Genomic DNA, 13424 nt, shown 5'->3' with positions numbered 1-13424 from the left:
ACTACGCTTCTTTCCTGTAGTGGGCCTCGTCGCCGTTGGAGATGTGTCCTACCGGTGTTGTGTCGTCAGCAAACTTCACAAGGTGGTTGGAGCTGTGGGTTGCTGTGCAGTCATGTGTTAATAGGGAGAAAAGGAGGGGGCTGAGCTAACAGCCTTGTGGGGTCCCCGTGCTCATGGTGATCCTGCCTGAGATGTTGTTGCCAACACGCACCGCTTGAGGCCTCTGGCTGGGGAAATCCAGCAGCCAGTTGCAGAGTGAGGTGCTGAGGCCCAGTTTGTCCAGTTTGCAGGTGAGTGGTATTATGGTGTTGAACGCTGAGCTGAAGTCTATGAACAGCATTCACACATATTAGTCTTTCTCGTTCAGGTGGGTGGGCAGAGCAGATTGCATCATCTGTAGATCGCTCTGCCTAATAGTTTATAATCGTTATGATAATGATGTCAGGTTATGTCAGGCTAGCAGAGAAGGCCTTGCTGGCCCTGACAGTCCACCACTGGTGAAGACAATATTATGACATTTGAGGCTGTTAGGCCACATGTTAACACTAAATCTAAGATATTGCCATTCTAGTGTGTCGCTGCTTCTATTTTCTGTGTAAAGCTAAATGCATGGATTATTGCTTGAAATGCCACAGTAAGTGGCTTCAGCGGGGAGTTCATATGGATATTAAAATCACTCATTATTAATATATTATCTGCATGAGTTACCAAATCAGCCATAAGTTCAGGGAATTCGTTTAAGAAACCAGATGATGGGCCAGGGGGACGGTAATTAACTTCCAAATAAAATTGTAGCGAGGAGCTGGATCGCATTTCGAGAGCCTCATATGTCTTGAAGGTATGATTGATACTCGGGTTATGTTTGAGATAAGACTGTAATTAGGGTGACACCATCACCTTTTTTACAAGAACGAGCAATATGTGAACCCACAAAGTTTGGGGGAGAGGCCTCATTTATCGGTAAGAATTCATTTGGTTTTAACCAGATTTCGCAGGGACCAAACACTTTAAGATTGTGATCTCTAATAAGGTCATTTACAAGAAGGGCTTTTGAGGAGAGTGACCTAATGTTCATAAAGCTAAATTTAAATCGAGAACGTTTTCCTATTTGCAGTCATAGTGTTTGTAGTACTAATATCAATATGATTGTAATGCCCGGGTCCCAGCTAGTATTTTGAGTACCGGTAATTCAAGCCCCGTCACAATGTTAATCATGTAGGAATCTGGTTGTTAATGGGTGCCACGCAAGTACTAATATTCTGACTAGGTACTATGTCACTTATCTGACTGACTGTGGAAGCATGATTACATTCCTCATTTCGCACCACCTTAGCAGAAATCTTGTCGCTCAGGGATTCAGCATTACTGTAGGTAATGAAACGGTGTGTGGATTGCAGTGGCGTGAACTAAGCATGCTTTGTGTATTGTTACAATCCAGTCTAGTGCTAGTTAACTCTAGCCTTAATTATTCCACCCCTCGTTATAGCTGGCTCGCTCCTCACCTGCGACCTGACATGCTTTAATTTGAGAAGTCATGGAAGGCTCAAACAGTCATTTATGTTTCTAGAAAGAGCGAGTGCCTACCTTCTGAAAGAGTGACATGAATATTCAGAATTCCTTATTACCTATTGTGTGAATGTAACTTACAATTCCCGTGGTTGTTACACAGTTCCTTGCCCCCTATGTCCATTCCACAGGCCAATAAAAAGTTCAATGCAATCCACTTTATTTATAGAGCACATTTTAAACAAACACAAGGTTTCCAAAGTGCTGTAGAGGAAAATCAAAACACAATAAATAGTCAACACAATAAAACAGTAAAATCAAGTAAAATAAATAAAATAAGATCAAATAAAATCAAAGTTAACACTCTACAAGGTGTCAAAAGCCATGGGGAAAGGTGGGTTTTAAGAAGACGTGTAGACGGCAAATGCTCGATCGACTTTGAGCTTAAGTCTAGCTTTAGGCACTCTCAGGAGCAACTGGTCAGCTGACCTGAAAGAACGGCTAGGGGAATATGGGTGCAGGAGCTCAGCTAGGTAAGGTGGGGCAAGGCCATTCAAGGCTTTAAAAGCAAATAAGAGAATTTTAAAACGAATCCTAAAATGGACAGGCAGCCCGAGGAGTGAAGCTAAAATTTAAAAGGTCCCTTTTTTCCTGGCATAACCATGCGTTTACCCAATAGTAGAGTGACCATGCAAGCTTTATTGTATGGTGAACACCACAAAATGCCATAAAGCATGTGCTCCCTTTATAATTATTAAAGAGAGTTCTGTCACGTTGCGGAATAGCGAGGGGTGAGGAAGAAAGGGGACCCAAAAAATGCAGGAAAACCTATCTCAAAACCAACATCAGCATGTCAGAAATCTCACTCCAACTTTTTAGGACAATCGCTTTTCTACAATTGGGAAAGTTGTCTAATTGTCAAAGTCCTCAAGTAGTGCAAGGCATTCTACCCAAGTTTATTTTAACTTGGAAAACCGGAGGAACAAAATCAGGCCTAATCGCTCTTTTACGCCACTCTGCCCCCCCCCCCCACCCCACGTTAAAAAAAACGGTTCAAGTAAATAAAATGTACGCCACTTATCTAGATGATGTGCCAACAGATTTGTTGAATACCCTTTCGACTGGTTGTGAAGTTTGACCGAATACTACCTGAGCCACATGGGTTCAAAGGAAGGCCAGCGTTTTGCTTTTTTCAGTCAAACATAATCCAATTAAAGTTGGCTTGTGCACGCTCTCTAGCTGGCTCTCATTCTTCCTCAAGGCTCTGCAAAATCATCTCTGTGTCTACTGTACCACCTGGTGTTGAAATTTCTGCGTGCAAGTCCAAATGAAATGAATGAAATCATTCACAACAAACCTTTATGCTGTACCATTCTAGGCAGGTCAGATTAAAAAGACCAATAGGCCAGATCGCCCTGGGAGCTGTACTGTAGTTTGCCCACCTCTGGTATAGAATCTACAGTGGAGACACTTGTTCAACCTATCATGAGCTTGAAAGCATTCACTCACTCACTCACTCACTCACTCACTCACTCACTCACTCACTCACTCACTCACTCACTCACTCACTCACATCCTTACCAGCTAAATTGTATTGAAAGTAGAAAACAAATGATCACATAACTGATAACATGAAAATAATTCTGAAGAGCTATTTTCTGCAAGGTGTTTTAAATCTTGGATTCGTTATTTGTATGCAAGGTATTTTGGCAAACTTTCAACCAAGTGCCATTTACAGCTAATAATTTGTTAATATGCAAATCCTCCTCATTTCAGATGACCATCAACATCACTGTGGTGTATAGAATGATGGCGAAACCTAAAACTTCTCTGCTGGCTTAACGTTAAACATAGACATTAGACAACTAAATAACTAATGTTGCACTTTAAAGGACAAAAATTATGCACAAACTAAACAGACGGAACAAGAGGCACCGTGGAGGAGAAACTAGCGCTGGAACACGCTCATGACAGGTGACACAAATTACAGTAGCAACAGATGCCAGAGAAAAAAAAACATGAACCTAAAACTCCACAAAATAAACCCCACAACAGGAAAAACCCAGACAGAACATGACACAAAAAGCAGGCAAGATTTAACAAGATTGTATGCTAAATTACAATTGCAGTTTAATAAGACTCCCCCTCAATTTATTTCTTTACCTCTATTGAATATGAATGAAATAACATGAAGAAAACGTATATTAAAAATGAAAAAAATAAAATGTGTGTGTGTGCGCGTGCATGCGTGTGTTTGCGTGTGTATGAGTAGGCATCTGTGTGCGTGAAATGGTGTCTTCAAAAGTCTTTCATTCACCGACCATTCTTTCGAAGGGGGATTAAGTCAGAGAGCTATCAATCCTGATTGATATCTTGTTTCTGATCGCAGCAACTGACCTTCTGTTCACAGTGGGATGTTACTTCTCTTTTGGAGATAGCCTTTTGTTTCTTTTAAAGGAGACAACTCGATGTTTCCTGGGCCAAGATTATTCCTGTTTTTTGCACTGACATTACGTCATGTCCATTTTTATTAGAATACCACAGTTTCATGAACACACTATTTTACTGATGCATTGCATTTATAAAGATACATTTTTCTCTTAATGTCCTGTCAATATAAAAAAAACATTTGTAAATCACTCAGGTGGTACATTTGTCCTTGAGGGTTCTTATGATCTGTTGTAATGAGTTAAAAAGAGTTTACATTGATATTTTCTTCTTTTTCAGTACCAAGCATCCTTGCTGGTGAATGTTATTTCTACAGTGCTGTCAGTGATTGCTGTGATCATATACTCTGTGGATATGGGCAAACATCCTGAGGCATTTTGTGTCAAGAACTTGGATGGCAGCTGTAACATGAACTTCTATACCACAGTATGTATAATGTACTGCATTTACTGTTGTAATTATACTGTGAGAATAGCCCTTTGGGGGCACAAGCCAGTGAAAATTGTAGCTTAATCTTAAGCCCAGGTAAAGTCAAAGTCACTTTTATTTGACAATTTCTTCACATGTACTAGACATACAAAGGAATCAAAATTGCGTTTCCCACTTTCCATGCAGACAAATATCAAGACAAGACAGGACATACACTAAAGTGCACAACATACTATATGAGGACATTAATAAATAAAAGTAAAGTGCCAAAAAGGTTTTGCTGTTTCTAGTACTAAAAACAGGATTTAAAAAGAATTTTGCTATTGACAGTACTAACAAATAAAAACAGGATAAAGGAGGATAATGTACTGTGAGGTAGGTTGTTAGTAGTTGAAGAGTCAGTGATAATAATTTAGCAGCATAATACTAATAATAATAATGTTGTGGCAGAAGATGTGTGCGGTCTGCATAGTGCAACATTGTGGCAGAAGGTATTTGAGGTCTGCATTGTGCAATGTCATTTCTGTGGGTCAGAGTCCCACAGTGATTCCTTTTTGTATGGGGGTGGTGGCAGATTCTAAACTCCATCCAGTCTGGTGGCTTTGTTGGCAGGGGCTGAGGATATGGACATAACCTGGTGATTGGAGCTGTTGGTGAGTCTAGTGGTACGGGAGCGGAGGCTCCTGTACCTCCTGCCCAAAGGCAAGAGGTTGAACAGTTCGTGTGCAAGATGGCTTGTGTCATTCACAATTTTGAGGGCTTTGCAGGTGAGGCGAGTGGTGTATATGTCTTGCAGGGAGGGGAGTGGTGCACCAGCTATCCTCTCAGCTGTTCTCATGAATAATAAATTCAGAGAGCTTTGCTGCTGTAATCAGTGCAGCTCCCCTTTGGTGATAAGCCCCATCAGTGTTGTGTCGTCCGCAAACTTCACAAGATTGTTGGAGCTGTGAGTGGTTGTGCAGTCATGTGTCAGCAGGTTGAAGAGCAGCGGACTAAGCACCCAGCCTTGTGGGGCCCCTGTGCTCAGCATGATGTCGCTTGAAGTGTTGTTGCCAACATGTACTGCTTGAGGCCTTTGGCTGAGGAAATCCAGCAGCCAGTTTCAAAGAGTGGTGCTGAGGCCCAGTTTGTCGAGTTTTTGATGTATTATGGTATTGAATGCTGAGCTAAAATTTATGAACAGCATTGTCACATTGAGTCTCTCTTGTCCAGGTGAGTGAGAGCAGGCTGGAGGGCGGAGGAGATAACATCATCTGTGGACTGTTTAGCTCTGTATGCAAACTGGTATGGGTCCAGGGTAGGGGGCAAGGTGGATGTGATGTGTGACATGACTAGACGTTCAAAGCACCTCATAAAGATGGGTGTCAGTGCTGCACGACGGTAGTCGTTAAAGCAGGATGGGGATGATTTCTTTGGCACCAGTAAGATGGTGGCTGCTTTGAAACCTGAAGAGACAATGGCTTTCCTCAAGGAGATGTTAAAAATGTCTGTGAAGACATGCTTCAACTCCTCTGCACAGTCTTTCAGTACACTGCCTGGTATGTTGTCTGGACCCGCGACTTTCCAGGTCTTGATGACGGAGAGTGTCTTCTTAACGCTGGCAGCAAGACAGGCACAAGGGCTGGTCGTGTGGAGGTGGTGGTGTTTTCTGTGGGTAGGTGTTCTTTGCTTCGAAGGGTGCAAAGAAGCTGTTCAGGTTGTTGAGCAGGGTGGAGTCACTCTCACAGCTTCGCGGCACAGGCTGCGTGCATCTTTGCTATCCTTGAAGTAGGAGGTTATCGTGTGTGTAGTCTTGTTTTGCTTGCCTGATGCCATGGGACAGATTAGCTCACACAGGATGTGGCATTTGTTGCTTGATACAGTGGTTTGATACAGTTAGTTCAGTGCAGCATTTATATTGCTGATGTTTTTGGGTGGGGTAAATAGGTAGCAACTAACAGGATCAAACTTATTTCCCTGGGCAGGTAGAAAGGGAGAGTTCACAATAATGAACTCTGCCAGTCGTGAGTAGTGTTTGCTTACTACAGTGGCATCTTGGCACCACGCATCATGGATGTAAACACAAAGCCCGCCACCACGCATCTTCCGTCTACGAGAGCCCTGTCCGCTCTGTAGCATGCTAACTGCTCCAGTTGTACAGCAAAGTCCGGAATGTTTTCATTTAGCCATGTCTCAGTGAAAACAAGCACGCAACAGTCACTTACCCTTCGATTTGTTGATCTCAGAAGTCGAATGCTCTCCATTTTATTGTCCAGTGATCATACGTCCCAGGCCTTTTCAGGCCGGCTGAGAAACTTTGTCTCTTCAGCGTGTCCTGTACCACGTAGGTGTCCAGGAGGTATCCTAACCAGATGCCCGAGCCACCTCAATTGGCTCCTCTCAAAGTGGAGGCGCAGCATCTTTACTTTAAGCCCCTCCCAGTTGATATAGTGTTTCACCCTATGGGATCTCGTTCTTTTGGTCAAGACCCACAACTCCTGACCATTGGTGAGGATAGCAATGTAGAACGTCCAGTATTACCCCTTAAGACTACCTCCACTTCGGGCAGGACCTCGTCCTCAACTGGAGAAGGCTATCTGCCCTTTTCTAAATGAGAACCTGATTCCAATGTACATATAACCATGTTTAAGTTTAAACATGATGTTTGTTATGGATCTTATGTTCTTATGTACATTGTCATCAGGTCCTTGGTCAAAACAAGTTGAAGAGTTCTGATGACTGTACATATTTGTAATGGAATCTGTGACGACGACGAGTGTGCCCTCATGGTGGAGGGGTTTGTGTGTCCCAATGATCCTAGGAGCTAAGTTGTCTGAGGCTTTATGCCCCTGGCAGGGTCCCGCTTGGCAAAGAGGTCCTAGGTGAGGGACCATACTAAATATGGTCAATAAACCTCTAATGATGAATAAAATAAATGGAGTTAAGTTTTCCTTGCCCAGACACGGGTCACTGGGGCCATCCTCTAGAGCCAGGCCTGGAGGTGGGGCTCACTGGTGAGGGCCTGGTGGCCAGGCCCACACCTATGGAGTTCAGCCAGGCTCAGCCTGAAGTAGTCACGTCAGTCCCCCTTCCCATGGGCTCACCACCTGAGAGAGGGGTAATAGGGGTCGGCTGCAATTTGAGCTGGGCAGTGACCACAAAGGCCTTGGCGCTCTGATTTAAAACCATGATATATTGTTAATTCGGTTATCAGCCAGTGCCTGCTTGTAAAAATACATTACCGTTGAGCAATCTTATCTCTCTGAACAAAAACACTTCCAAAAATACTGGTCAAGACTAATGTCTAAACTTGAACTGCAACCTGTGAAAATGGTGTCCAAAATGATGTTCAATGCACATGGTATGAAATATTCAAAGACAATATTTCAGAGTTAAACCAAAGCTATGATAAATGATCATATTAAACACAAGTGTTTGATTACATCTGAGATCAATTATTAAGACTCAATATAATGTGGCAGGCATTAGGACCTTGCCGCACACCCAGTGGGCAAGTTGAAAGAGATTTTGAAGCTTTGAACCTTGTGTTTAATTTCTTTGATGATGTGAACAATGTTGGACAGTTTTTGTGTTGACAAGTGAAGAGTAAAGACGTATACTAGAACAGCATCGTGTGTTTCTTCATCTTGCCACATTGGGGACCCTGAGAGAGGTGGAGTTTCCTTGTCCTGCCTCAGTCAAGGCGCTGCAGGAGTTTCTAGGCATGGTTAATTTTTCATTTCCTACCCCATGCAGCCCACTTCTTATAGCCTCTTTACGACGCCTTACGAAAAAAGTAGGCTAAAGACCTTCTGGAATGGTCTCCTCAGCAGGTGCGGCCCTTTCAGCAGGCCAAGCAAGCCCTCGCAAACGCAGCCCTCCTTGCCCATCCAATCTCCACAGCGCAGGTGGCCTTGACTACCGAATATATATATATATATATATATATATATATATATATATATATATATATATATATATATATATATATATATATATATATATTATATATATATATATATATATATGCGCTGTGGAGGGGGGCGCGGTTAGGGGGGGCTATATCGTGGTTTACCCAACGTTGCAATATTCCAGCAAGAAGTTGAAGAGGTGTCTTCCTCAGCCACATCGCCCCAACACTCGCAAGCGGCAGCCACCAAAACGTCGGTAAAGTTGCCTGAGTTCTGGCCAAGCAATCCGGCCGCGTGGTATTAGCATGTTGAGGCGCCTTTCCACCTGCGAAGAATCACCACGGATGTCTCGAGGTACTACATGGTTGTGGCGTCCCTCAACCAGCTGACTACACGTAGCATAATGCAACTGTTACGTGATCCTCCACAAGATGGAAAGTACGTCGCACTTAAGCAGCTTCTGCTTCAGCGGTTCAGTTTGTCAGTGTCAGAGAGGGCAGACAGGCTCCTGCCTGGATAAGGTGATGGCACAGCAGTGGACCTCATGGACAAAATATTATCACTGCTGGGCTCGGATGAGGGCGGATTCCTTTTTCTACACATTTTCCTCCGGAACTACCACCTCCTGTGCGAGCCATGTTGGCTAACTCTGTTTGTCTGGCTACCGGGGATTACCAAACTTTAGCTGAGGAAGCAGATCGGATCCTCCTGGCCCCAAAATGCTCCACGGTGCACAGTTTGGCGATGGATCTTTCCCTGGAAGCGACGGGGGATATGAAACCGGCAGTTGTGGCTGGAGCGGCGTATCGAAGCGGTGCAAGAAGGCTCTATGTCATTTTCATCAGCGTTTTGGCGCCAAGGCTTGGCAATGTTTTCCCCCCTGTACCTATGACGGGCCTGCGGGAAACTCCATCAAAAAGCGAGCTGCCATTCATCGGCAAGGCGCCAGTTGGTTGAACACCGCAGCTGTGTGCGGCTAACGGTACTCCCATCAATAGCGTTGGCTCCATGTTGATGACAATGCGCTTCAATAGATGCAATTTGCAGTGGGATTTCCTAGTTGCTGCTGTCACAATTCCACTTATTGGCGCGGACTTTCTATGTGCAAAGGGACTGCTGGTTGATGTTGCTAACCGCCGCCTGATCGACCCGGTGTCCTTTGATACTTTCCCTTGTGAGGCTGGGAGGGGCATTAAGGGGGGGATCTTAAGACACGCAAATTATCTGAGTGTGGGTGACGTTTAACAGCTTTCTTCACTGTTGATACAGGGCATGGCGTGGAACATTTTATCCCCACATTTGGCCCGCCAGTTTATGCCAGTGCACGACGCCTCAACGCGACCAAACTGGCAAATGCGAAAGAATACTTCGCTTCAATGGAACGTTTAGGCATTGTTTTAATAGCCCGTGGGCCTCTCCTTTGCACATGGTCCCCAAAAAGGACGGCTGTCTATGTGTCCTGACGGCCTTGTGGGAATTTCCGCCGTCTTAACAAAGTCTCCGCACATGACCCTTACCCCATCCCACACATGCAAGATTTTTCCTCTTGTTTGGCTGACACCACTATTTTTTTCCAAAGTGGACCTGGTCTGTGGTTATCACCAGGTTCCTGTGCATCCGAACGATGTGCCCAAAACATTTGGACTTTTTGCGCATGACATTTGGTCTGAAGGGGGCAGCACAGGCTGATGGGCTCTGTGCTGCGTGACCTCGATTTTGTGTTTGTCTTTCTTGATTACATTCTGGTGGGCAGTCCTACACCCAAGGTAAATCTGTCGCACTTGACGGAAGTTTTTAAGCACCTCGATTCACACGGCCTTATCGTGAACCCAGCGAAAGGCTGATGGGCTCCATGCTGCGTGACCTCAATGTTGTGTTTGTCTTTCTTGATGACATTCTGGTGGCCAGTCCTACACCCGAGGTACATCTGTCGCACTTGACACAAGTTTGACACAGCCTTAATGTGAACCCAGCGAAATGCCAATTTGGTCTCTCGGTGATCGATTTCTTGGGCCACCGGATTACAGCACAGGGCGGGACAGTGGCGAAGTTTCCTCGTCCTGCCTCAGTCAAGGTGCTGCAGGAGTTTCTAGGCATGGTTAATTTTTATAACCGTTTCCTACCCCATGCAGCCCACTTCCTGTTGCCTCTTTATGATGCCTTGCGAAAAAAGAAGGCTAAAGACCTTCTGGAATGGTCTCCTCAGCAGGTGCAGGTCTTTCAGCAAGCTAAGCAAGCCCTCGCAAATGTAGCCCTCCTTGCCCACCCAATCTCCAAACCGTGGTCAGCGCGCCAACAGCTTCACTTGGCGGCCATTTCCGAATTTACCACTGGTATTCGATATGTGGCCGGAAAGTGCACCCCTGCAGCCGATTGCTGGTCGCGTGCACTTGTGTGTCCCGTACAGGGTATTTGACTCGATCCACTCCCTACTCCCTCTCGCACCGTGATGTTCAGGCCTCAGTCAAGTTTTTTGGTGCTAAGTTTGTCTGGCCTGGACTACGCAGGGATGTTAGGATGAGGGCAGGTGCTTGCATTGCATGTCAACGCGCTTAAGTTCACCAACACACCAGGGTCTCTCTGGAACCTTTTCCGATTCCATTCAGGTGGTTTGACCATGTGCATGTAGACTAGGTAGGCCCCCTCCCTCCATCGCAGGGTTTTACACACATGCTCACAATGGTTGATCGAACCACTCGGTGGTCTGAGGCAGTTCTTCTGTCCTCCACGACCACTGTAGACATAACCCGCGCGTTCCTGTCATCCTGGGTTGCGCGATTTGGCACGCCCTCTGACATCACCTCGGATAGGGGACCCCAATTTGTGTCTGAGCTCTGGACGTCTTTGGCTGCGCAAGTACACCGTACTACTGCTTACCACCCTCAGGCCAACGGTTTGTGTGAACATTTTCACCGGTCGCTTAAAGCCGCGCTGCGGGCCACCCTTTCAGATGGTAGTTGGGTTACATTCGGCTCCAAAAGAGGATCTTGAGGCCGCGCCTGCAGAACTGGTGCTTGGGCAGCCAGTTAGGGTTGTGGGTGAGTTTCTCCCTGAGGGTCCCGATGTGCGTCCCTTTTCCTCTTCGTTAAGAGGGCCCATTACTTCTTTGCCAGTTCACCATTGTTTTCCTAAAGTGTTCATAGCCTCAGCGCTTAGGTCTGCTCGTTTTGCTTTTGTGTGACACGATGGCCTTCGCTCACCGCTACAGCCACCTTATGATGGCTCTTTTAGAGTGCTTGATCATGGTGCTAAATATGATGTGCTTGATTTGGGTGGCCGAAGGGAGCATATAACTTTGGAGAGACTCAAGCCGGCTCATGTCTTGGCAGGAAAGGAGGTCTCAGCCAAGGTCTCTCGCTGTGGTCGTCCCTCAAAGCCATCAGCCTCACCTTTGCACGTTAGCCACCCAGGAATGTACTGTGTACTCGGGGCGGCAGACTGGTGAAACCCCCAGTGAAGTTTTCACTCTAAGTGCCTAACTGGGTGTTCGGGGGGGGAGATGTGAGGCGGGCATTAGGACCTTGACGCGCACCCAGTAGGCAAGTTGAAAAAGATTTTGAAGCTTTGAACCTTGTGTTTTATTTCTTTGATGATGTGAACAATGTTGGACAGTTTTTGTGTTGATAAGTGAAGGGTAAAGACGTATACTAGAACAGCATTGTGTGTTTCTTCATCTTGCCACAATAACAAGTTTAAAGAACAGGTGTCCTGGTAAACTTGTATTACAATGAATTGAAATTAGATGAACAGTGAGTTCAAAAATAACCATTAACCACTCACATCTTTATATACTACTAATATGAACTGGTGTCCTGTTTATAAATTATCAAGCAAATAGGTGTAATATTTAGGTTGCCCCAAACTGACATAGATGCACAGATTAAAACATCAAAGACCTGAACGTTTAGTCAGTTAAAACAAACAAACGAACAAACAAACAAAAAAACCTGGGACTAATATATAATGGATGCCACAATTTACAGTAGTTAAATTCTATATTTTATTGAAGTCACTATAATAATAATAATAATAATAATAATAATAATAATAATATAGTAAACAGTCACGCAACTGCGAATAAAAGGCATAAGGCCTCGCAAAATATTCAGATCACTTGATAATTCGACCTCATTGATCGCTTGACAAATTGTGACTACAGCAATTCCTGCATAAAATAGGAAATATTGGCCAATTGCGATCAAGCCAATCAGATCAATTAATGAACGAGTCTAATGAATGAAAGTCTAATGAAACGTTTCCTTTGAAACAGCGCCTGACCAGAGGTTTGAAATCCTCCCTCCTTCTCTTCACCATGGCCCAGACTGCAATCTCTGTCACTCTCTGCTTCCATCTATATAGACTGAAGAATATCTTTGGATTGTACAGAACAAGACCCTGTAACGCCTAGCAAAGTCATAACTGAAGTTATTGAAATAGACAGATGAATGCATGCTTGAGGATGCAGAGAATAATGTACATGAATTGTTCCATAAGCAGAGAAATTACTTTACTGATTACTTGCTTAATGTAACAAAGTTATATTAAAAGTTACTTTAATACTTACGTTTCTTAGATACCTACCACCCTGCTGAACATAAATTTGGCACCATGTTTTCCCAATTGATTGAGAAGTATGTTTTAATTGTGCTGTTTATAAGAAAAATAAAATAAAGAAAACATTGTTTTTGACTGTTATTTCAAAATAAAAAGTAAAAAATCCATCCGTAATTTCACCTAACAAATGTGCTTATTGTTTTTTATTTAAAAGAAAAGAAAAAAGGACAGCTCTTCTATACTTAACTAACTTAGAATTATTTTCCTAAACAAGGCGATCTTACTTGACATTTAACTACTAATGACATTTGTAATGTGCAGCAATAAATGTATCATTACATTTGAGGACTTTATGCAAAAACAAAATCTGAATGTATATGTATTTGGATCCATATATTTATTCCTTATCATATGTTTATTTATTTATTGTGTGAAGGTGAAACCTTCACACATATGTTATTCTACCGCTTTATTATTATTATTATTGTGTGAAGGTGGAACCTTCACACATGTTATTCTACCACTTTATTGTGTGAAGGTGGAACCTTCACACATATCTTATTCTACCTCTTTATTGTGTGAAGGTGAAACCTTCAC

At 43.8% G+C, this 13424-nt stretch overlaps 1 protein-coding gene across 1 annotated transcript in view; it reads left to right on the top strand.

The window, feature by feature from the left end:
- Window positions 1-12955, top strand: part of LOC148420587 (membrane-spanning 4-domains subfamily A member 12-like) — a 99827-nt gene extending 86872 nt beyond the window's left edge. The window contains exons 5-6 of the mRNA XM_088418624.1: window positions 4234-4380; window positions 12544-12955. Coding sequence (XP_088274750.1) covers window positions 4234-4380; window positions 12544-12681 — 285 coding nt within the window. The 3' untranslated portion in view covers window positions 12682-12955. The remainder of the gene's footprint in view (window positions 1-4233; window positions 4381-12543) is intronic.
- The last annotated feature ends 469 nt before the right edge of the window (window positions 12956-13424 follow it).

Source organism: Hippichthys cyanospilos, chromosome 7 (genome assembly GCF_059441005.1).
Source record: "Hippichthys cyanospilos isolate Australia breed blue-spotted pipefish chromosome 7, RoL_Hcya_1.0, whole genome shotgun sequence".
Taxonomy (NCBI): Eukaryota; Metazoa; Chordata; class Actinopteri; order Syngnathiformes; family Syngnathidae; genus Hippichthys; species Hippichthys cyanospilos.
Note: the sequence above shows the minus strand (reverse complement) of the source record. Positions and strands in the feature narration are given on the sequence as shown.